Raw genomic sequence first — 26232 nt, 5'->3', positions numbered from 1 at the left:
AACGTGAAGGAGGAGTTCTTCGAGGAGACGACGGAGGAGTACGAGGACATCAGGCAAGACCACTACGACTCCCTGAAGGTGAGTGGATGGATGGATGGGTGGGTGGATGGATGGATGGATGGATGACGGACTGGATTGATGATACAATATCCTTTTACAAATGGGATGGATGACTGACTGGATGGATGATACAAGATCCTTTTTGGATGTATAGGTGGATGGATGATGGACAGACTTTAGAGCAACACTGTACCCACCCTGGAGATAAGTCTGAAGGAACATTATCTATACCTCCCACTATACCTGCTAGAGAGATGTGGAGATGATTAATAAAGTTGTTTCTCTCTGTCCTCAGGAGCGACGGTTCCTGTCTTTGACCAAGGCCAGGGAAAAAGGACTACATGTGGACTGGCTCTCCCAGCCCACACCAGGTGAGACCACTCCATTACCTGGTAAAATTATTGTGGTGATTAATTTAATATTTAGATGCAATATTAGCTGTTTTTTTCTGGTATTTACCACTATTGTTATTCTGCCAATATTGTTATTTTTCATCTCAATCAGTGCGCTTTAATCCTGGTTCTGGAGAGCTGCAGTGCTGCAGGCTTTTGTCCCATCTCAGCAGGGACACACCTGAATCAGCTTATCCAGCTTTTGAAGATCAGTTGATTAGTTTAATTAGATGTGATGGCACTAGGGACACAGATCTGGACCCTCTGTGGCTCTCCAAGACCAGGAGTGAGGAGCACTGATCTTAGTGGTCATTGATTGACATACCGAGGCCAAATTAATGTTTTGACAGAGGAGACCTCATTGTAATGGTGTTGGCAACTGATTCCCTCTCCCTCTCTCTATCCCTCTTTCCCCCCTCCAGTCCATCCACAGTTCATCGGGACACATGTGTTTGAGTCGTACGACCTGAGGCGTCTGGTGGACTACATTGACTGGAAGCCTTTCTTCGACGTCTGGCAGCTGAGGGGCAAGTACCCCAACAGAGGGTACCCCAAGATCTTCAAAGACAGAACAGTGGGTAGGTGGAGCAAAGCTGCCGGTCCATGAAACTATTTATAAGCGTCGTTAGTGTGAACTCCCAATTCTTAGCAGCATCTATGTGAATTCCAAGAATGACAGAATGATGGAATTCCCCTCGGATGGGCTTTAGAGGCCAAAGTCCTTCACACATCAGCCGTGTTGTGAGAGTTGTGGTTGACCTGTGGTTGGTCAGATTTGTAAGAATTGTGGCTGGTCTGTGTGGTCGGTGACCACAGTGTTGTCATATATGTTGGCGCTGTCTAGATTCCCATGGATGTCCTATTGATGACAGCGAGATCTGTCGACCAATCAGCACGAGCACTCCACTCTGATATTCTCCATTTGGAGAGAGGTCCAATGAGAGGGAACAAAACAACTCGGCGTGCTCAGCTTGCTATGCTGATGTATGATGTATTGTCTTGCGCCCAGGCCAGTAACACTGTTGTCCTTCCGGTTGATTGACAGGAGCTGAGGCCAGGAAGGTGTTTGATGACGCCCAGAGGCTCCTCAACAGGCTGATTGACAACAAGGGTCTGCAGGGGCGTGGTCTGGTGGGCTTCTGGCCCGCCCAGAGCGTTGGTGACGACATCCACGTCTACGCCAACGACGTCACCCCCCGCAATGCCCAGCATGTGGTCAAGTTCCACGGCCTACGCCAGCAGGTGAGTGGTGTGCGACCGTCACCGCATTGACGCCTATTACTCAGCTGCTGTATGACTTGACTGTATTTGCTTTCAACTAAGTATGCATTCCCAGAGAAGTCAGAGAATGGAACTGGTACATTCTAGGAGAACTGTTGTGTCCCTCCTGTACAGGCGGAGAAGGACTCTGCCAGTTCGGACCCATACTTTTGCCTGTCGGACTTTGTGGCGCCGAGGGACAGCGGGATCCCTGACTACATTGGCCTGTTTGCTGTGGCCGTGTTCGGGGCAGAGGAGCTGAGCAAGCAGTTTGAGAGCCAGGGAGATGACTACAGCAGCATCATGGTCAAGGCTCTGGCTGACCGCCTGGCTGAGGTACCGTACGGGGAAGTGACCCAAAACAGCTTCATCACTGTTACATTGGTCCAGACAGCTAACCAGCTAGCTTCATGACTGTTACACTGGTCCAGACAGCGTAGCTAACCAGCTAGCTTCAGCACTGTTACACTGGTCTGCGAAGCTAACCAGCTAGCTTCATCACTGTTACACTGGTCCAGACAGCTAACCAGCTAGCTTCATCGTAGCTAAGCGCTCCTCTCTCCTCCCCCTCCAGGCATTTGCTGAGGAACTTCATGCCAGGGTGCGTAGGGAGCTGTGGGGCTACAGTGCTGAGGAGGCCCTCCAGGCCTCAGACATGCACAGGATCGCCTACGAGGGCATCAGGCCCGCCGCCGGCTACCCCAGCCAGCCCGACCACACAGAGAAGATGACCATGTGGCGGCTGGCGGACATAGAGGAGAAGACGGGTGAGTTCCAAGAACTGTTGGGGTTAGGGAGATGTAAGCAGTATGGTGATACTTCATCTAAGCCCTCTGATTAACTGGGTGGGAATGCTGCAATATTACTTCCACTGAGGGATTGCATAAGGAGTAGAGGGAATTCAGAAGTAGTGTCCTGCAGCAAAGGCCTCCATCTTGTATGTTCAGAAGAAGTGTACTGCACCAAAGGCCTCTGTCTTGTATGTTCAAACTTCAACTTCAAATTGAACCCGTCTTGATATCAGTCATTCTCCCTGGCTGAAGATGAGGTTTGATGTTTTTTTCCCTCCAGGTATCCAATTGACTGAGTCTCTGGCCATGACCCCAGCGGCATCTGTCTCTGGACTGTACTTCTCCAACCCCAAGGCCACCTACTTTGCAGTGGGCAAAATCACTAAAGAACAGGTATTGTACACAGGCTTTAGGGAGGGAGACGGGGGGTGGTCAATGGAGAAAAATGTATCTCTAGAGACATTTATCCTATGTCAATCCCTCTTCGATCCCTGTCTCACTACAGGTGGAGGACTACGCCCAGAGGAAAGAGATATCTGTTCCAGAGGTGGAGAGGTGGCTGGGGCCAATCCTTGGCTACAATACTGACTGATGTCCAATAGTGGCTCTTGATGATGATGATGATGCGGCTGCCACCAAATGCTGCTCAGACACAAAAGATGTTGACACGGTCCATATGATACAAGGTTCAATGTTGTTATGAATTATGTTTTTATTAATGATTATTGTCAATTATTAATATGAATGATTCCAATTCTGTATTTCACAATATGTCTTAAAGAATCGTGCCACTATTACTGACCAATTCTTACTGCCATTGACGGAAAAAGGCAGTTTGTGGAACACCTGAGATTGATTTACCCTTCAAGTGTCCTTTCTCTCAAAAAGAAGAACAAAGAAAATGTTGATTTTTTTAGCTCTTTTTTTTATCCTCATATCCATACCACTGAAATATGTTCACAATGCTGAGTTTACAACCATTTATCTGGCACAGAATTAATTATTTTCATATAAAGTAATTTTGATCATCCCTTTGTCTCTCTAGTTGTATGTTTGTGGGGCCTGCTGTTGTTTTTGTTACATGGAGAAACTGCTTGCCTTACTCCAATCAAATGTTGATTTTACATACTCCAATCAAATGTTGATTTTACAAAGATTTGTAATAGTTTATACAGGACTGTTGATTTCTGCCTCATGATGAAGTTGAAGGGATAGTTCACTTTTGTACACCTTAGTCAGATGGTTCATTACTCTGAAAGTAGTCCATGGGCCAAGAGAAATGGTCATCCATTTGTTTTTTAAAAAGACCATGGATGACAGTTTCTCTTGGCCCATGGACTACTTTCAGAGTAAGACAAAATGCTTCCTCTTTCCAATACTCATGGCACATCTATAGAAAATTGTTATACTCTGCACTCCATGAGTATTGGAAAGAGGAAGCATTTTGTCTTCTTTTAGCTCTGTACTCAAAAACTTTGGATTTTAAATCAAACATTTAATTCAAAGTTGAGATTCTCAGCCTTAATTCAGTGTTTTTTTTCTTTCATATTGGTTTCACCATTTAGAAATACAATGTTTTTTAAACATAGTCCCCCTATTTAAGGGTTCCAAAAGTATTGGAAAAATTATATAATGTCCAAATTTAGTATGGTGGTCGACAATCCTTTGCATGCAATAAATGCCTGAAGTCTGTGACCAATTGACCCCACCAGACGCTGGGTGTCTTCTCTGGTGATGCTCTGCCAGGCCTGTACTGCAGCCATCTTCAGTTGTTGTTTGTTTTGAGGACATTTTGCCTTAAGTCTCCTCTTCAGCAAATTAAATGCATGTTCAATAAGCTTTAAATCTGAAGATTGACTTGGCCAGTCAACAACTTTCCACCTTTTTGCCCTGAAAAACTCCCTACTTGCTATGGCAGTACGTTAGGGGTCATTGTCCTGCTGTATGATGAAGTGCCGTCCAATGAGAAGCATTTGTTCGTACTTCAGCACACAAGATGTTTCTGTATACTTCAAAATTCATCCTGCTGCTGCTGTCAGCAGTTACATCATCAATGAAAACAAGTGAGCCAGTTCCAGTGGAAGCCATACATGCCCAAGCCATAACACCCCCTCCACCCATTCACAGATGAGGTGGTATACAGGATTACATGGATGTTGGCAAGTTCCTTTTTTTCCACCACACTTTACTCTTGCCATCACTCTGGTACATGTTCATCTTTGTCTCATCAGTCCACACAACCTTTTTCCAGAACTCTGCAGGCTGTTTTAGGTACATTTTAGCAAACTGTAATCTGGCCATCTGGTTTCTGTTGTTAAATAGTGGATTACACCTTGTACTGTAACCTCTGTAGTTCTGCTGGTGAAGTCTTCTGTGGATGGTAGCCTCTGACACATTCACTGCACAAATTATGTGACGGAACACACCTTAGAGTTTTCCAATACTACTGGTTGGGGGACTATACATAAAAAGGGTTGTAATTTCTAAATGTTGAAACCAATTTAAAACTGAGAATCTCTACTTTAACCTCATAGCAATTGTTTGATTTCCAAATCCAAACTGTTGGGAGTAGAGAGTAGAAGTAGGGAGTAGAAAATGCTTCCTCTTTCCAATACTTATATAGGGCACTGTACAGTGTGTTCCATTGCAATTCTACCTCAGTGCTCTTAGAGTCAGTATCATATTATTTGTATAACCTGTTGTGATAATGCACCATCCTATTTACAAAATGACCGGGAGAGGGGGCAAAGTGACCGACTCTCAGCTCACACACACCTGCACAACTCCTCCCTGTGAATATGTAAGCCGTCCAATGAGTGTTAAGCAGTCAGCCTCGCATACACCGCTTCAGCCTCCGACCTGCCGCCTCCTCTTCAACTCTCTTCGTCCGGCTGTCTCATCCACGGACAACCATGGCTGAAGGAGGAGAAGGCGAAGATGAAATCCAGTTCTTACGAACTGTAAGTGACCATAACTATAAAATTGTAACGTGTGAATATTGTTGTTGGCTGCAGACGGCGTCGGCGCATCCTCTCTCTGTTTATTGCTGGGGGAGTTAACCGCAAACTGCGACGAGCGTATTACAATGGACAGCTTATGTCACCGTGTTATTGATGTCTGATGTATATGGTTATAGTTCACAAGATGTTGACAAATATGGGACACGATGTATGTAGACGTTGTGTCACCTGAATGGTTGCTTGTCGCCTCCTGTGAATCAGCGTGGGTGACATAAAGGATGGAGGTTGAGTGAGTGTCTTGCAGTGCCTCGGTTTGTGAATAGCCTGTTGGAACAAGGACAGACACATCTAAATATTAGGATTTGTAGACCTAATGGTTTAGTAACAGCAGGCTCCTCTATGAGTGTCCATTTTATATATAGTGTACCTGATTTGAAACACTTTGGGGGTCTATCCCCCGTACTTTCTATCAGTCGTATAGGGGGAGCTGGACTCGGCACTGCAGACACCCTACAGTGACATAAGACGAACTGACAGGGATGCAGTCTGGTCATGTTTAGTGAAATATTGTTGTTATACTGCAACAATGTCATCCCGTTTTCTCAACAAATTGACTTATATTCTGACAGCTGTTCTCTCTGTTTTTTCTTTCCTTTTCTCCAACCATTCCATGTTTCACAAAATTCGGATACAGTTTTGTTTATTGCGCTTTATATAATTGTTTATGTTCATGATATAGGCGAACTAGATATACTGCCACTCAGTACGGTCACGGATGTTGCGTACTCAGCATGTTGTCAATTTGCATTGTTTTGAAAATAGCACATTATATTATTGTCAATATTAGTTTGATGTCTTGGCCCGGAGCCCAGGGAAAAGTGGTCCAAATTGCAGTGGCCATTTTCTCACAGCACCCCCTCCCTCGACCGATCCTGCAGCATCACTTCTAATGCAGAATTTCGATGTAGATCAATACCTGATTGTTCCAGCTGACCGCTGGAGTCTCAACACTAAGCATAGTCAGAGAATGTCTACAAACTGTGCTGGAATGTGTTGGTCTGGCTTTACCTCAATCCACTGAAGATTTAGAGGATATGGTTTAGAGGTTGTTGATATTGTAAATAAGCTGTAAAAACGTGGAATCGTTGAAAAGCTTGAATGGTTATGAACTGGACTGCTTCTGTGAGTGAGCTGGTTTCTAATGTGTAGACAGAACAGTAAGAATCCACAACTACTTCCAACAATGATGAAGATGATAGTCACCACCAAAAAACAACATTCCACCAAGTGGTCGTATATCTTTGTTATCGTAACTTTGTTTCATGCTCATGCAGAAGCCATGTATAAAGCATGAGGTGTGATTCTGCCGTTGTGTGTGGAGTCGAGGCCAGACAGTGAGATGTTGATAGTATGGTTCAGTGTGAAGGGGGGCTGGGGAAGCCACCAGTGGTGATAGCTACCCCTCCATCATCCCAGTACAGCAGCGGTTTGTCTCCTCTCAATGTTTAATGAGTTTCCTCCCTGTTACATCAATGTTATGTCCCGGGCTGGCCGCTCTTCATTTGCTATCTATCAGTTCCTCTCTCTGTATGTCTGTGTGTGTCTGTATGTTTTTTTTTTTTTTTGGGGGGGGGGGGGCTGTGTGTGTGTGTGTGTGTGTTCTTGGGGACGACGACTATGTGTGTGTATGTGTGTGTGTGGGGGGGGGGGGGGGGTACAGATACCTAACCCTGCAAGAAAACCAATGGTTCCTTGGTTCTGCCTTGGTTTGGTTCATCTTGTCACATCTGGTCATTGTCTCTTTGGGTAGGAATACATATGCGTGTCTCTGTTATAACCTGACCTCATCTATTCAAATCAATATCCTCAGAGAACTGGATAAAAATGCAAATAATATATCTGAACATGTTTGGAAACATTTTCTTAAGAGTGACTTTATTCAAATGATAAGTGGATAACTATGTGAACATCCTTTGACTGGCATTGTAGGCCAACTGCATAGACACGTTTAACCAATGATTTAGCCAACAACAACTCCAGGCTCCCTATCTATTCTCCCACTAGATAATAGTGACCCATACATTTTGTCACCTTATATGGATCCCGCCATGAAACCTGTCCATGGACGTCTTAACGGTTGGTCGCTTGCTTCGCTGGCCGAGCTAACAGTCCATCTCCAGCCAATTCCTGTTGTCCTAATAGAGTTGGCCTGGCCTGAACATGCTGCTCTGCCTGCCTGCCGCTGCAGTAGCCTGGTGATTTACTCTGTAATTAAGAGGAGAGAGGAGCTACAGTGGCATCGGGGACCCCAGCATAGCTCTCTCTCTATCTCGCTCTCACTCTCTCTCCCTCCCTCCCTCCCTCCCTCCCTCCCTCTCTCTCCCACAACAGCAGACACCACATTGATCTATCTCTGTTGTAGGAGCAAAATCACTGCTTTACGGCTTACGTCTCTCTCTCTCTCTCTCTCTCTCTCTCTCTCTTGCTCTCCCTCTCTTCCTTTTTTCCCCTCTCTCTCTCTCTCCTCTGTCTTCCCCTCTCTCGCTTATTTTGCTTTAGCTCCCCCCCCCTCTCTATCTCTCTGCCTTCCTCCCTCCCTCTCCTCTCTGTTTGTATGCAGCAGCCAGTACATTACAGCCCACCAATTCAAACGGATGACTCCCTGCATTTATCTGCCACTGATGATTCCAGTAGAAAAGCTTTTCCAGGTGGGCTATTGGCGCAGTCAGTCCCTGGCACCATGGTTATGAATAACATTAAAACAGCATTTATAGGCCGCTCTGATGCTTCAGGTGTGTGTGTGTGTGTGTGTGTGTGGGTGTGTGTGTGTGTGGGTGGGTGTGTGTGTGAGAGAGAAGCATCAATCAGCTTGTCATAAGGCATCAGCGCTGTGACATTGCCTCCACGGTGCTGGTCTGTGATGGTGGACTATTCAGCTGAAGCATAGTCTTCTAAGTGACTATTCACTCACTGCTTGTTGTGGATGCCGCAACACATCGCGTCGCATGTCACGGTGCTCTATCACCTCAGCTCAGCTCAGACCGGGGGCGCACGCACGCGCACGCACGCACGCACGCACACACGCACACACACAAGACGGGAGGTTGAGTGAGGGAAAGAGGGACCTGGGATGACGCCCCTGGGATGCTGCACCGAGAAACTTAAGACTATACAGAGGCTGTGTAGAGTCTGCAGTGGTCATCTGCACACACACGCACACGCACCCACACACACACACATACACACACACACACACACACACACACACACACACACACACACACACACACACACACCACAATATAGCCCCAGGCTAAAGCAGCAGAGTTATTTCAAGCCATGGAAATAAACCCATGCCCTTTATGCTGATAGTCAGCTGGGAAAAGACAACTGTGTTTAGCATGATTAGCATGATTAGCATGCCCTCGTTACACTCTGACTCCCATCTGTCGCCGATTCCCAGTCAGCAAGACACAGGCGGAAGAGAGTGACAGTGACACAGGGAATCTGGGAATTGTACTGTGGATAAAAGCATCTGCTAAATGGCATGTATGATGATATTGTGTACTATGATATATTGTGTAGCTCTGGCTACTCTTGGGAGTTGATCCAGATGACTGCCTCTGGTCTTCGAAGGCTGGCTAGACTAGATCACTAGATGGACCGACGACACGTGGCACTGCAGCAGCTCAGCTCTCCTTGCAGACAAACACAGCCACCTCCCCTAGCATTCAGCACATACACACACACATACACATGCAAGAAGGGGAAAATACGTGTGAACACACGCACACACACATACAAACACACATACTCACACTAGACTGTACACCTGCCCTGTCACAGCCCATCCCCAGCTAACTGTCTCCCTGTCTTGAGTACACCAGCCCCAAGCCATACAGGTGTACACACACACACACACACACACACACACACACACACACACACACACACACACCCCCAAGCTGTCCTAGGGTCCTATCCCGGAGCCAACCCTGTCCCAGGTAGTGTATATAATGTGACTGTTGCCTTTCTGTGAGTGGCCTGCTCTGAGTCAGCCTGAAGTTTATAGAGTCTCCCTATCAGGCTCCATCTGGCTCTCTCTCTTACCTGAGCCCGGTATTCTCCTGCTCATCTCCCTCTCTCCCTCTCTCTCTCCCTCTCTCTCTTTCCACCCAGCGTCTGTCTGGGAGACACCGCCTGCATGCAGAGTAGACCACATTGCCTCCAGGCAAACCACACACACATACACTTATAGTCACAGACAGACAGACAGCCAGACAGACAGATACGTACACACATACACTTCTCTCAGAGCACCCTCTTTGGGATGCTTGAGCAACACAGTCTTAACTTTGCAGTGATACAGGTGTCACATTTTTGATGTGCTAGTGTGCCTCATATTCATAGTTTGCCTCATACATATTATAAGTGCCATTTGCATGTATTCTAAAGGCACGGTGTAAATTAAATGCATTGTTTTTTGTCATTTAGCATAGCCTTCTGTCGCTTAGCCTACATGCTCCATCTTTAGAGGATAGATGGCTGGCCTAACGGTCCCAATGAAACCATTACCCTCCTGAGAAGTGGCTCCCTAGGGACCATAGAACCAGTATCCTTTGACACCTCTTTACACGATCCTCACTTTCCCTCTGCCCTCCATTGAAATCCAACAGGGCCCTCTCTCTCTCTCTCTCTCTCTCTCTTTCTCCCTCCCCCCTCTCTCTTTCCCTCTCTCTCTCTCTCTCTCTCTCTCCCTCTCTTTCTCATGTCCTTGCGACATTGCCTGTGAATAATTGCTAACTGTGTGAAACACAATTAAAAAGTATATTGCCTGCTGAATAATTGAAGTGGCTGGCGTGTTGCTTGCAGCTGATCATGCGATTCATAATGAGCGTTTGACAATGCACTTTTGCACTGGCACGATGAGTTAATCACGGCCTATGGCGATGTTTGGGCTGGTGTAAAGTCTAGTGTGTGTGTGTGTGTGTGTGTGTGTGTGCGCATGTGCGTGCGCACAGTTTGTACATTGTGTGTGTGTGTTAGGGAGGAGGGGGGTTAGGAACATGGGACTAGGGGCCATCGATCTGGTGTTGGCCTCAGTGAAGCTGTTATGTGGTTGATATTGCTGAGCTGGTGTTTTACATATAACAGACGGTTATTAGGATCTGCATGAGTGTAAGAGGTGGAGGGGGGGGGGGGGGGGGGGGGGGGGCAGGGTTGAAGTGGTGGTCCTGTACGACGATGCCCCCAATGTACAGTAGAATCACAGTGTAGCAGCTCACATGTAGAGGCCTTTGAAGCACAACACGCTTTGAACCTGACCTTTGTTAGTGATTGAAGGGAGATGGACATTGACCTTTTCGACATGTGACATTATGGATGTTGTATTTGTGATATTCTGTCTCCTGTGACAAATAGGGAAAGTTTCAGGTTTTTGGGATTGCTCTAAAAGCCATAGTTGCTGGGGACAAATTGTATTTGAGCACAAGATGTTTCTGTACACTGCTGCTTTCAGCAGTAACATCATAAATTAAGACAAGTTAGCCGGTGGCAGCTATACATGCCCTAACATTAACACCCCCTCCACCATGTTTCACATGTGAGGTGGTATGCTGTAAACCTCGATCCTTTTTTCTACAGACTTTCCACTTGCAATTACTCTGGTACATGATAATATTTATGTTATCTGTCCACAAGACCTCTGCAGGCTTTTTAGGTACTTTTTAGCTAACTGTAAATGACCATCCTTTTTGAGGATAACTAGTGGTTTGCACCTTTCAGTGAAGCCTCTGTAGTTCGGCTGGTGAGGTATTCTAAGTTTCTGATTTTTCAGCCTTATGAGGGCTTCCTTGACTTTCATTGACACCTCTTTGGTCCTCATGTTGACAGACACCAATAGCAGACTCCAAAGGCAAATGCAAAGCCTAGAATCAATACTAGATATTGAGAGCTCTCTTATGACTGCACCAATGATGTGACGAACACACCTAAGGAAGCAGAAACACCCGTCAAGCCAATTGTCCTTCATCACTTTTGGGTACTCTGAAATAGGGGGACTATGCATCAAAAGTGTTGTCATTTCTGAATGGTGAAACCAATATGTACACAAATACCATGAAATAAAACATGATAATCTCTACTTTAACCCTAATAATAAGTGTTAGATTTCAAGTCCAAACTTTTGGAGTGTAGAGACAAAAGAAGAAAAAAATGCTTGTCTGTCCCATTACTTACGCTGGGCACTGTAGATTTGTTTCGAGATTTAGTGATTTTAATCTTAAAGTTACATACAGTACCTGTATAAATACATAATGGCATTAAGAGTTTGCACTGTATTTAAGTGTGCAATTCCTCTACACAGAGGAGTCTTAGATTATCGATGACACAGCTGTAGATTTGTCATTGTGATAGAATGTATCCAGTAGAATGACTCTCCTTCACAGGGAAGCTGTCCCAGTGGGTTTGGAGCTTGAAGTTCTACTGTAAGAATTAAATCATTGAGCTCATGACACACATATCCAATGTCAAACAGGGAAAGAGAATCACTGAAAAAATATAATATTATCTCATGAATGTTTTTCAGATGATCCAAGCTTTGGATGCCTACATTCTCTGTTCTCTGGTTATTCTCTGGTTACTCCTCAGGTGTAATTGATAATGGTAAAGACCATGTATGGAAACCTGCAGTGGTTTGACTTCCATCCTTGGCTTTGAGACATGAGCTGTGGTGGTCTGATTCTCTACTCTACTCTCTCCTAACTGTGCGCTTAATTGCGCCCTCTCTTGAAATTAAAAAAAGCATTGGATTGGTGTAAGCATGGGTTAAAGGGAGTGTCCACTGTTTACATCACACCAATACCAGTATGTAACATTCAAGCTTTCAAAAAGCTTCCTAATGGTTGTAATGATTATGTTTAATTGTAGCAATCAGGGAATCAGATCTCTTGAAATCGATATTTTATTTACGAACACTGTTTTTTGTTGTGTCGTACTGACACTCGGTTTCCATATAAACATGTTGTTGCTGCCAGGGTGTTCTAGGGGAGTGGACTCATCGATGTTTGGCCTTGCTGTCTCTGGTGGCTGCCTCTCCAAAAGTGCTTAGCAAATGACAAAAGACGGCATTTATCAAAATGGCTTCTTAAAGACCAATCTGTATGCAGAGGGGCTCTCCACATCGGCCAATCAGTCACAGTTATCAGGTGGTCGCAGAGGCATTACAGAACGGGCCTTGAGACCTGTTGGATGGGGAAAGATGCAGGGCTAACAGTTTTCCCTCAAAGAGCTTCATCAAGCCTCATACACAAGTGGTTCTGGGGAGGATGGTGACTCACTGCACCTCTCCATGACTGACAGCACATGGCTATGTTTCAGTGCCCACTCTACATGTAGCATACCAATTAGAATACACGGGCAGTACATTGATACACTCTATGGGGTATGCTAGTGTTCACAGTCACTACTTTAAGGCCGCCATTTTGTGTCAAAAAGCTCACAGATCGTCAGCTCATCGTCAGTGGTGACAGCGGCCACTATTCATCTCTCTCTGTGTTCAACTGGTCCTTTGAACCAGGTCAGCATGTGTCACCATTGCATCAGACAGGAGATCAATAGACCATTGATTTAAATCTGCTATAATAGACACATGCATGTCCTGATGTATTGATCTTCTCCTGTAGTATGTTTAGGCTTATTTCTGTACAGAGGAAGACCCTGGGAGGCATATCAGTGATGATGTTCTAATAGGTTTACATTCAATATACCCCACACTGCAACAGTGACATCCAAATAGTCGTTTCTTTGGAATGATTTACCAACAAAGGTGTATTGTTTTATAAAGATGTATTGGTCCACCTTCTCCTCATACAACCAGATTTCTCCGGTCTTGGCGAAAATCACACCCACACTGACAGTAATGATACAGGCTGGCCCTGAACGTTCTCAACCAGGAAGTGGTCGAACAGTGCAGTTGAATGTCTTGGTGGTGCTCACACTAAAAGCTGTGATGTACAGGTCCTCAAAGACGGAGCAGAGGATGAAGCTGCCAGCCTGGATGAGGATGGAGCCTGCTGCCCCGCCATGTTTGAGTTCTATCCCCTGGTTGAGGTGACAGACGGCCATCTTCTCCCCCTTATAGAAGAGATGCACTGTGCTGCCTGTGGCATTGGCCACATGGACATTGGGTGCGGGTGCAGTGCAGTGAGCCTTTGGGGCAGCAGCTGAAAGAAAGAAAGAAAGAAAGAAAGAAAAAGAAAGAGAGAAAGAGAGAAAATTTGTAATTTCACAGTGCTGAGAGAAATCTGGTCACTGTAATATAACTTGACAGGGGTAACAGCACAGAAAATATATTGTACATGCCCCCAAATATTGTCCAGTAATTGAAATTATTGGGAAAGTGTCATTAAGGAGATGCTACAGGATTTGTTGTATAATTCAGTCACTAATTATATACACGGCTCCAGACTAAGCTTTTCCCCTGGTGCCGCCAACTTTTTTCATTTGGTGGCACCAGCACATGATTTGGTTGCACCAAAATTGGTTGCACCAAAACCGCTGAATAGTTTTGCTATATTATATTTTTTATTTAACCTTTATTTTATCAGGGAGTCCCATTGAGACCAAGGTCTCTTTTACAAGGGAGCCCTGCATACACACAGTTTACAATAATACATAATACACATACACAAATACAACATAATAAAACACAATCAAGAACACATTTTTCAATAAAGAGGTTCTTAATCAAAACTTTAAACTGCCCTAGCGGCACCAGAGCAACCAATTGAAATGTTCTCTGCAGATTGTTCCAGCAGTGAGGTGCACTACAAGTGGATTTACTCAATTCAGTCGAGACCCGAGAAACGTCAAGTTGGGTAATTGATGTTCTTGAATTTAAATAATGAGGTTAGGTAGTTGGGAGTTTAAGCAGTAAGGCTTTTCCACAAAAAGGGAGTAATGAAGAGATCTACGGGTCTTATATGAGGTCCAGCCAACTTTTTGATAAAGAATGCAATGATGACTATTAAAACTATCACCTGTGATAAAGCAAAGGGTGCTATGGTAGATGGCATCCAAAGGTTTAAGAGTAGTGGCTGCTGCACTTCGGTAGATGACATCACCATAATCAAGCACTGGCACAATCCACCGTCTGCTGTTCAGTGAAAGGCAATATCTATTCCTATAAAAGAAGCCCACTGTATGTTTTCTGAACGTCAAGTCTTTGTCAAACCAAATGCTCAAGCTCAGACTCTAGCTCAGAAAGAAGTTGGTTAATCGTGGGGGCAATAGCATAAACAACAGTGTAATCGGCATATAGATAATCCAATATTGTTGATGTAAATAGTAAAAAGAACCGGACAAAGAATTGATCCTTGTGGAACACCCATTGTTATGTCCAGGTTTTCTTTTTTTTGATGATTTAACACCATCAGTTAAGAAACACTGTGTTCTGTCCGTTAAATCATTTTCAAACCATCTACATGAAGCCTGATGCAGGCCTATTTCAGATGACGTTCTGATCTAGGCAATTTATCACATCATCTAAGACAATTGTAGCAGCTAAGACTGTGCTACGACCAGGTCTAAAGCCAGATTGGTGCACATTTACAATAGAATGGGAAGATAACATGGTTCTTAGCTGGAAGTTGACCGGGAACTCTTATACTTTGGAAAGGCAAGATAGCTTGGATATTGGGCGGTAGTTATCTAGGTCGGAGGGGTCACCACCTTTATGGAGCCTGGCCTTCCAAACTTGGGGATAGCACCTGAGATAACAGTCAGATAAAAAATGTGTCGATGACTCAGGGGGGCCGAAAGCTGCAATAGGCCTGGATCAAGCAGATCAACCCCAATGGATTTTTTTTACATACATTTTAAGGACATCTAGTACATCACAAGTAGAACATTTTTGAAATTAAAAATAGATTTGCTAGTAGTTGACTGATCCCATCGAGCCAACTGAGAGATGGGAGTGCAGTCCACCATCTGACCAGGGTCAGCCAAACCACCATTTCTCTCAAATAAAAAGTCTGCCGAGATAAAATGCTGGTTAAATGCATTACTTATCTCAATTTTCTCTGTAATGAGGCCAGAGTCTGACAAAACTTCTTTAGGTAGAGATGAAGAGGAATTCCCACACTTCAGGGTCTTAATTGTTTTCCAAAAATGTGTAGGATCACCAGCAGAACCGGAGATAGCGCCTATTCTAAATGTGACTGCTGAAGTGCAATAGTCCAGTAAACAGTTGTTTCACTTTTGGCTATTCGGTTGCTATTGGAACGAAATGACAATGAGAGGGCTTTTAGAATGAATTTCAAACATGTGTTATTATACAATTGTAATATAAAAAACATTATGTAGGCTAATGAGCACTCCCAGATGTGCTTTTTACTCATCTGCTTTTTAAAACATTTTTTAATCGCACAGCAAAGTCAAAGGGTCACACTCTGGAGCCCTGCTATAATGAGCACTCACAAGCCATAAACGGGTCCCTGTTTTACCTGATTGGACAGAGAGGGGCACACCTCCCCACCACCATGAGCAACAGCTTAATTTACAAAGGTTTGTTGGCCTTAAACTGAGTCCTTTGTGGTCTAAAAAGATAAGAAATAAGTTGATGAACCATACAGTCAACACAACATTTGATGTGAAGAATATGTGACAAAACTCCTGTAGCGTCTCTTTAAGGCTGAGTCTATAATGCTGTACATAATGAGTCTGTACATATAAGTCTATATAGGTCCCTCATCTGCAGTGGGACCATTTTACTGTATGTATTCCTCGAATGTACTCACCTCGGATTATGGAAACATTGTTGCCGTGACAAAGTTGCCTGAGTCATAATCCGTAGAAGAGCCAGTGTGACTGTTCAATAAGGAATGGTTTCCCATGGCTACTGCAATGAGAGAGAGAGAGAGAGAGAGAGAGAGAGAGATGCTACAAATGCATATAAAAAACAGAGTACTACACAGATGCTCTTTTGAAAACAGAAATAAACAGAAATGATTGCATGTGTACGTTGTTTTGCAGACACATGTGTGTGGTGATGAAGTCATGTCTTTACCAGTCGATGGATTGGTGTTGCTCCTCTGTGGTGCAGTGTAGGCTTGCTAGGTGCTGGTGCTTAGGTGAGTGGATAGCGGTCACTGACTTTATACTGTAGCTCTCGGACAGGTGTGTGTGTTTTTCAACAGAGCCTCTCATTATCCCACACATCCCTCTCGGTTTCAAAAAAATCCACCCTACCCCAGTCACTTTTTCATTAGTTGTGACTTAATTTCCTGTGACTTAATTTCCAGTTAATGTACCAGTCTGCCTCTGGCCTCTGTGCTATAGGTGTACCTGTGCACCTGTCGTCCATGAGAACAATGATACTCATCAGTAAACTCCTAACATAAAGTAAATGATGCATCTCTAATACCAGCCAGGACTTGTCATAAAGCCATCACAGGACTCATCCAAGTCTTTGCTGAATCTCATGTGTGCCATGCCACTGTGTGGCAGCTGTTACCCACACAGTATGATCTAACCCACACATTTGACCAGCATGGCTGTGATGGCCTCTCATCACATCATTTCCCATTCCAATCTTGCTTCATGCAAGTTGTTAATTCTGCCAACTTGTTCCTTCTTCCGTTTTCTTTACCTTCTGCTGATTGTACAATATACATTGTATATGATGGGAACTGTTTAAACAATTGCACAATGCATGAGAATAAATGTGGATTTTCATCCAGCCAAATGGATTCTAGTGTACAGGTATATCCATGTTTCTAAGTTCTCAGGGGATCAATGAACCGTATCATTCCATAGAGTAACTGGGGGGGATGCATACTTCTAATATCACGGTAGAGCCAACACATATGTGTGTCTTTGGCTCCATGCAGCAGCACCAGTCCTGGCCAAGACCAGACAGAGAACATAGATTACCACAGATTACCAGTTTCGCACCACCAAGTGTCATTGGTGCCTTGATTGCCTGTTAGTTTTAGAATTGATTTTAAGGTTATTTTATTGATCTATCACTTCATGCCAAATACATGACTGGCATGCTTTTAAGTTATGTACAGTGCCATGCGTAAGTAAACCAGTGGTCTGACCGTGTAAATGATTTGACAATGCTGTAATATGCAGACCGTAGGCATACCTCTTACTCAAAGTAACAAATTAACAGGTATTTGTTTGCTTTGTTTAGTTTCAGTATTTGTGTGTTTTCAATTTAGCTAAAGGGGAGGGAGGGGACAGGGGGTGGTGCTAAAATGTTAATGTTATCTTATATAGATGCAATGATCTGCATAAGTAATGACACAGTGAAGCATTTTTTCTTCTTTTGGCTCTATAGTCCAAAAATCCTAAAATCAAACAATTACTATGAGGTTAAAGAAGAGATTCTCAGCTTTTATTTAATGGTAATTGTGTACATATTGATTTCACCATTTAGACTGACTACACTTTTTATACATAGTCCCCCTATTTCAAGGCACCATAAGTAATAAGACAGATTCATAATGTCCAAATTAAGCACTTATGTTTAGTATTTGGTGAACAATCTTTTTCATGCAATAACTGCCCGAAGTCTGTGACCCATTGACCCCACCAGACGTGCATGCTCTGCCAGGCCTGTACTGCAGCCATCTTCAGTTGTTGTTTGTATTGAGGTGTTTTTCCTGAAATCTTATCATCAGGAAATTGATGTTCACTTGGATTTAAATCTGAAGATTGACTTGGCCAGTCAAGACCTTTTCACTTTTTGGCCCTGAAAAACTCCCTAGTTGCTATGGCAGTATGTTTTGGGTCATTGTCTTACTGTATGATGAAGCACCATCCAATGAATTTGGAGGCATTTGCTTGCACTCAAGCAGACAATATGTTTCTGTACACTTCAGAATATATTCTGCTGCTGCTGTCAGCAGTAACATCCTCAATTAAGATCAGTTAGCAAGTTCTAGTGGCAGCTATACATGCCCAAACCATAACACCCTCTGCACCATGTTTCACAGATAAGTTGGTATGTTGTAAATTATGGGCAGACCCTTTTTTCTCCAAACTTTACTTTTGCAATCATTATGGCGTATGATAATATTCATGTTATCTGTCCACAATACCTTTTTCCAGACCTCTGCACGGTTTTTAGGTACTTTTTAGCTAACTGGAACCTGACCATCCTTTTTTAGGATAACTAGTGGTTTGCACCTTGCAGTGAAGCGTCTGTAGTTTGGCTGGTGACATATTCTGCGGATAGTAGTCTCAACAGATGGTAGACAAATTCACACCTACCCCCTGGAGAGTGTTCCTGATCTCTGGGACAGTTGTTTTTGGGGGGTGTTCTTAATTATGGTGAGCATTATTCAGTCTTTCTTGGCCTACCAGCCTGTTTGCGATTGCTGAGCTCACCAGTGCCTTTTTTTCTTTTGAATAATGTTCCAAACTGTTGATTTTGATAAGTCTAAAGCTTTGGCTATGTTTCTGACATTTCTTTTTTGGCTTTGGCTATGTTTCTGACACCAAAGGCAAATACAAAGCCTAGAATTAACACTAGACATTGACAGCTCTCTTATGCCTGCACAAATGGTGTGACGGAACACACCTGACCTTTAATTTGAAATCCCAAACTTTTGCAGTATAGAGCCAAAAGAAGAAGAAAAAAAAAAATGCTTCACTATCCCATTACTTTCACAGGGCACTGTATGTGCCAAGTAGATCCCTCAAGTGCTTTGGCACTGACCTTTTAACTATTCAAAAGGACCAAGCAGCATGGAGAGGCAGTTCTTATGCCCCCAACCTTTTCGGGATTCTCTTTTGATGCCATTTGGCCCGCTGGGCGGTTCTATACGTCCACACAGTGTGTGTGGATGTAAGTGTGCACATACGAGTGCACGTTGTGTTGAGAACGAACCCAACAACTCGCAATCTTCAGTCAGGTTGTTGAAACTATACAACAAACGGCAAATGTAACATGCCATAACTACTGTACTGTAGCTAACATAGGGCTAGCCCAGCCTCCGTCCTGTGAAGGTGCCTACTCTCTCCTCTCTCCGCAGCCTCTCTCTCTCTCTCTTGCGTGCGCGCGCTGCAGTGCTCTTATGTAATCTGATTGATCTTAGGGGAATGTTCTGGTGCGCAGCAGACAGGAGGCAGCTGCAGAAAGTGGAGAGGAGGGGAGAGGAGAGGAGGGGAGGGGAGAGGAGAGGAGAGGAGGGGAGGGGAGAGGAGAGGAGAGGAGAGGAGAGGAGAGGAGAGGAGCTAGCTAGACTAACTCTTCGTCAGCCTGCTTCAAATCTGCATTGCCATCACTACTCATTTTCCAATGTCATTTACTGTAGAGACACCACATTAAGCTTGTTTGCTCATGTTGCAACATTATATTTCACTTCTGACAGCATGATTGAAAAAATAAATCAGTCATCGGTCTGTCTTTATTACTCATCCATGCTCTTGCGTCATGGGCGGAAGCAGATTCACACTGAAACCGAAAGTGGAATAAAGTTTTTGTTCTTTCCAAAGCTGGTTGACCCTCAACTGTCATGGCAACCTACATTTCATGAACGGAACAGTGTTTGAGTAATGGGGTGCACGCTCTGCCTCGCACACCGTCGCTGATGCATGGACGATTTGCCTATTTTTAGTGGACCTCAAACAAAAATGGACACGACACAATGTATTCCCAAGACTCTGGAGCAGAGCAGAGCAGAGCAGAACTCGAAAAGACAACCTTAACTCTCTCATTCTCATCTCTCCTTCTGTTTCAACTGTTCCCTGTTTAACTTTTCTAATTAACCTCTAAGTATCCCTTTGAGTCCTGAGTGTGGTCTTTGGTCGGGGCGAGCCTCTCAGCTCTCTGATGGGCCTGGTCAGGGAGATAACGCTGATAGACATTTCCTGTTGTTTCTCTGCTTTGGGCCAGACTGTGGTGGTGGCTCGGGGTGTAATTGGATTTGTGAGGTATGTGAGTTCTTGGCCAAAGCTTAAAAGCTACCTATTAGGTTTCTAGCACACTGGTTCTAAGGTCTAAGTACATGAGTTCAAGTTCTAGGGTTAGGGTTAGGGTTAGGGTTAGGGTTAGTACAGTAGTTGTGTTCTTGTTCTAGTCCACTCGTTCCAGTTCCAGTTCTAGTACACAAATTCTAGTTATACGCTAGTGTGAGATAGTTGCTTCCTTTAGGCCTAGAGACCATCCAGGGCCCCCTTCAGTAATGTGGCACAGTGGCCCTTTAAAGATGGCAGAATATCGACTGTCTGCTGATAGTTGAGGGTGCACTTTCTGACACTTTGAACATATTGAAATATTAACAATCATCCTCCATTTCGTTGATCCATGTATTTCAAGACTTATTAATGCTGGTGCCATTCACTCTTCCAGCCGCCTTACACTTAATGTTGCTATGTGCCGTGCCAAGTCAGATCACAGCATATTGATCCCTCTGGTTTGGTCGTATAGATCTTACTCCTCATCACATGGTGTGGAATAGTTAAGCTCAGCCTGCGGTGGTGTCTGTCTGGTAGAGTAAGTCAGAAGGTCTCCTGGTGCCGATTCCACAGTCGAGTCGATTCCACAATGGCTTGTGACTGTCATAACAGTGTGCACTAATCCAAAGCATGGAGACATTTGTGGCACAATAAAAAATAATGCCATTTCATTTCTGAAAGTAATTTCATTTCATTTATTCTATTTTATCTTGATTGTCCCATCAGAAACTGTTTTCCACTATAATGCACCGAGTTTGCAGGTGCCTGGCAGATGTAGTGGTTATCGTTGGCCAGTCCTGATGAGCGTGTAACACTCTGTAAACAAGACTGAGTAGCGCTCTGTGCCAGATGGGTGGGGGCGGAGAACGAGAGGACACAAGGGCAGGGATGCCATCCCATGCCAACCCATGCCAGGCTGCCAACCTCAGGAGGTCTGTTCCCCCTCCACCGGCGCTGCCGTAGTGGGCCAACGTGGCTATACAGGGAAACCACACTCCTCCAGGAGATTCCTGTATTTTCTGCGCTGTTGAATAACAACTTTGGCTCCCTTGCCTGCACTGAGATTGCATAACATGACTATAGACTTAGGCAGGTGATTTAGTCAACCCACACAACCCACAGTGTAGTGTAGTGTAATGTAGTGTAGTGTAGTGTAGTGTAGTGTGTGTGTGTGTGTGTGTGTGTGTGTGTGTGTGTGTGTGTGTGTGTGTGTGTGTGTGTGTGTGTGTGTGTGTGTAACAGTGGGTGATCTGGCATGTTGGTATGTTGGTGTGCGAGGAAAGGGAGGCAGTGGAGCTTTACAGGCTAACATTAGCGATGCTGTCCTCTCCATGCTAGGACAATTAGCCACACTACATGCTATTTGCTGTAGGTAATCAGCTGAGATGGCGCAAAGCTAAATTTCACCCCACATGTTCTCCCCTATCCGTGAAGGGAATCCAATACTATTACACACAGACATGTTGGCTCTTAGCCATTAATTATCCCCCTCATATCGCTGTGACCACTTATTTTGCTGACATCGGCTGAAAATACTAATATGCCAAAACAGTGTTGGGCAATTAGAACGTTACTGTACACATATATTAAAAGAGTGATAGAGGCTGAGTACTTCAGGATGTCACTGGGAAATGAATTATGTTGCTGAGTTGATGTTTTGATGAGTATTCCCAGCAAGCAGCTCCATCACCACAAGACCAGGGAGGGAGAGAGGGAGGGAGGGAGGGGGAGATAGAGAAAGAGAGAGGGAGGATAGTGCTCTGTGTGAATACGTGAACCTTGTTGAAGTTAGCGTGCCATCATGAACAGCGTAACTCCTGCTGTCCCACATGCAGGGTTTGAACACCACAATAGGCCACCACAACATGTCAAAAGCACACAGTCCCACTGACACACGAGCCAAAGCAAACAAGGACATTTCATAGGAGGTTTTTATCAGGGCAGTCATCTGAGCCTGGCTGTATTGTACAGCAGATCACACAGTGATGCACAGTGTTGTTGACGGTCTTGGGAGACGACTACACACCTGCTGACAGCTCTGCTCAGCACCAGAGATTCGGGCGTGGGACTGCGGGTGGGCGTTTGTATGTGGGGGCAGAGGGGTAGAGTAGATTGTCCCGTTATTACAGTTCGCTGCAGGGTCCTGTAAGATCGAGCGAGGTGTGTTTCGGCGCTAAGCGGTAAGCTGCCACTTTGGGGACCGCATTGTGAAACACCACACCAAAGTCTTTGTGATCGAGGCTTACGCCATTTGTGTAAACGGCATTTCGTTTTCATGTGATCTGCACTATACAGACATTCCAACCAATTGCATGTCAACAAGGACAATTCCAATATACAAATACACTATTTTTATTTGAACACTCCAAATAAATATGTTCCAAAATCCACATGATAGCGCACCACTTACAGGACAATGAATGTACTGTATTGGCCATGCATCCTGAGTGGTATGCTGCTTGTGTGGCTATCTGTGGGAATCTAGCCTCAGATTCAACAAGGATCCTCAGTGTGTGTCCAGCTTTGCCACTGTGTGATCCATATTCATAATCCAGATTCCTAATTGCCATGACTCTCTCCTCACCTCCACACTGACAGCTGATGAGCTGTCTGGCGCATCATGGCTGCCGTGACATCACACATTAGGAGTGATGAGGTGAGTACTCCCCTTGTCAATGTCATGGCCGTGGGTGTCTAGACAGGCGCTGCATCAATGCAATCAATGATTATTAATTATTGTCATATTGTCCTTATATCCCCAGCATCAATAAACCATGCTCTACCTCTCTCCTGTGGGAGTGAGGAGGAGGGGGGAGGGAGGGGAGGGGTGGGGGGTTAAAGTGCTGTGGGTGGGAGGTGAGTGTGTGTGTGTGTGTGTGTGTGTGTGCGTGTGTGCGTGCGCGTGCGCGTGCGTGTGTGTGTGTGTGTGGGCTGCTTATGACCACTGCATATCCATTTCTCTGTATGTAGACTGGCGTACACTCCACTGCCAATACGAGTAGATGAGTGGATGGACGTAGGCAGAGTGGAGATGGAAAAATAAAGCGTGTTTGTGTGTGTGTGTGTGTGTAACAATTTGGACTGAAGATCCTTTAAAATGTTGACGAGGAAAAATAGTGACCGATTTGATCGCCAATTGGGAAAATATTGTTCCCCTTCTCAAGTGGGGTGTACTGCTTCATTTGGTTTGTATTGATCATAGCAAGGAAATGGTGATAGTTCAACCCTAGTCAGTCATTGAGAAGGAGCAACTGTTTATATAATGTATAAGAGGGAATTACAACCGCTGCTCTACCGTTTGCACTAAACCTGTGCATGTTTGTGTGTGTGTGTGTGTGCGTGTGCGTGCGTGCATGTATGTGGCAGTGTGTGTGTGTTCACATATGTAAGTGTGTGTGTGTGTGTGTGTGTGCGCGCGCATATGTGTGTGTTTGTTTATGTGTGTGTGTGAGAGAGCGGAGAGCGAGGAGAAGAGGCAAGGTGAAGGAGGGGGGTAGTGATGTGTTTGTTATGTAGCGGCCTGGCAGGATAATCCTCTTGCTATCTGCTATCGCCTCTCAGGCCTGCAACGACTATGTCTCCTGCAGTAAAATGAGCTCTCTCCTATAGCCTGCTCCCTGAACCACACTGTCAATGGGCAGTGTGTAGCATAACCGCTCAAATCAACCCCTTCAGTATTAGCTCACCTGGAGATTATCAGTCAACATGGGGTCATTTCAACATGTCAGATTAACTCAGAAGAGTTAACTCAGAAGAGCTGCAGAACAGCTGCCTAGCCCATTGGAGCTGATGCTGAAGGCCTCCTCTCCCTGGGGCGGTGGGGTGGGGGCTGTTGGGTGAAAGGAAGAGGGAGAGATGGAGAGAAGGAAATTGAAAAAGGAAGTATGGGCAGGCTCAACGGGAAGGAGAAGGAATGTGAGCCCACCCTTGGGATCGGACTGCAGGGCACTTTACCTCAGCTCCATCCTCCTTCTCTTCCTCTGAGGGAGGAAACACAAGCAGCACTTGAACAGACCATAATCTAAAGAGGAATCTCAGGGTCTGTCTTTATGTCCACTCCCAGAGATGGTTGCTTGGTTGCTTTGTCCCATGAGGAGATGCAAAGGAGGATTGAACTGAAGATGTTTGACTCTATGTTCCAGGACTGTGTGTGCGTGCGTGCGTGCGTGTGTGCATGTGTGCGTGCGTTCGCTCCTGTGTGTGTGTGTGTGTGTATGTGCGTGTGTACATATGTGTGTGTGTGCAGCTTGCAGTATAATGGCCAGTATCTCAGGGAGCGGGCTCCTCTTTCAGTGCCAGTGGATCAATCACGTGGCCCAGCTCTGGTCAGAGGGAGCCTTGGACAGGCATGACTCACACAACCAACAACACCCCAGCCTTCCTCTGAATACTGCTGCCCTAGCTATTTACCCCCTCCTCCCCGCCACATAACTCTGCTGCCCTAGCTATTTACCCCATGCTCCCTCCCTCTCTCACACACACACACACACACACACACACACACACACACACACACACACTTGCACATAAACACTTGCACGCATGCACGCACGCACGCACGCATGCTGCTGACACACACACACACACACACACACACACACACACACACACACACACACACACACACACACACACACACACACACACACACACTATGGAGCACTGTGTGTGTGTGTGTGTGTGTGTGTGTGTGTGTGTGTGTGTGTCAGCAGCATTTCTAAATAAGATATCTCAAGTACCAAAACACCACATACAAACAGATCCATTTCTCCATACTTTATCTACGTGTGATGAGTCAGTAGGGAGTCATGAATATGTTTAGTCAATATTTATGTGGATACCGCTACCTTTCACCGATTATGACACTATGCCTGCCCTTCAATGTGTCTAGATGGGAAGTTCAATCATTGGCATATCCACTCTCTTTATATACTACATCAATATGCTTAACATACACTATGCGATTAGCCACTCAGCTAAACAATGTGAGTTATATCAGAATGTATTATTCATGAGGAAGGAATTAAACTGTTGTCATATTCTCAATTAACAGCAGAGAGAGTGCAAAGTAATCTATTTGTTCACTGTGCAAAGTAATCCATTTGCTTGCTATACGGTTAATGGCATCCCTTATGACTACATAGTCATTGTAGGGACATTGTTAGCCAACAACTCATATTGGGCTGTTTTTTTCTGACCTAGATTAGGATATTACAACCGACTTCTATGGAAGTTCTCCATTCAATATGCTTTTAAGTCCAAATAGGTCAGAGAAAGTGCCAGACTATGCTTGCATGTTTAATATTGTGTATCTACTGTCATAACCTCTAGATCTTCCAGTGCTGACTTGTCCCCTTCTCTAGAACTGCAGACGTCATGAAGACGTCCTGTGACATAGCCGTCAATGTCACCAGACGTCGGCTGGAGACTCTGTGGTCCCTGGGAAGAACAGACCTTTGTTGTCTATTCTGATTTCTCCCTCTGGTCGTCCCCCTAGAATAACATACAAGAGCAAAGGTTGTATAATTTTCCTGTGAAGCGCATTGTGTCTCATTGATTGACGAAATGTGCTTACAGATAAAGTTTGATTTGATATCGGTGGGAAACATGTTTACCTGTGTTTGTCAGATGTACTTCATATCCATTCTAGAAGATACAAGCAGGTACAGTTTATGAGTAATGGAATTACCAGTCAACTGTGAGTTATTTCTCAGTATGCGATGTGTAGCGGAGGTCATGTGATGAGGTAGCCTTGTCTGGGACTTCTAAGCCCAGATACAGCCCTCCTACCAGGAGGATGTC

The 26232-nt window shown here is 44.8% G+C and overlaps 2 protein-coding genes across 4 annotated transcripts in view; both read left to right on the top strand.

The window, feature by feature from the left end:
- mtr (5-methyltetrahydrofolate-homocysteine methyltransferase) overlaps positions 1–3533 on the top strand; it is an 18076-nt gene extending 14543 nt beyond the window's left edge. For 2 of the 3 annotated variants that reach the window (XM_083687045.1, XM_083687047.1), the window contains 8 exons: positions 1–78; positions 356–452; positions 875–1030; positions 1498–1694; positions 1848–2048; positions 2287–2479; positions 2784–2896; positions 3009–3533. The exon at positions 1–78 is cut by the window's left edge and continues 21 nt beyond it. In XM_083687045.1, the coding sequence (XP_083543171.1) occupies positions 1–78; positions 356–452; positions 875–1030; positions 1498–1694; positions 1848–2048; positions 2287–2479; positions 2784–2896; positions 3009–3095 (1122 nt within the window). In that variant the 3' untranslated portion in view covers positions 3096–3533. The remainder of the gene's footprint in view (positions 79–355; positions 453–874; positions 1031–1497; positions 1695–1847; positions 2049–2286; positions 2480–2783; positions 2897–3008) is intronic. The other variant, XM_083687046.1, reaches the window with a different exon arrangement.
- Positions 3534–5415: 1882 nt separating this feature from the next.
- The window catches only part of ryr2a (ryanodine receptor 2a (cardiac)), a gene marked incomplete at its 5' end in the record, with an annotated part of 175412 nt that continues 154595 nt past the window's right edge, over positions 5416–26232 (top strand). The window contains one exon of the mRNA XM_083688230.1: positions 5416–5463. Coding sequence (XP_083544356.1) covers positions 5416–5463 — 48 coding nt within the window. The remainder of the gene's footprint in view (positions 5464–26232) is intronic.

This window comes from Argentina silus (genome assembly GCF_951799395.1).
Source record: "Argentina silus genome assembly, chromosome: 16".
NCBI classification, from domain to species: Eukaryota; Metazoa; Chordata; class Actinopteri; order Argentiniformes; family Argentinidae; genus Argentina; species Argentina silus.
The sequence above is the reverse complement of the archived record's forward strand: the minus strand, read 5'-3'. Positions and strand labels throughout refer to the sequence as shown.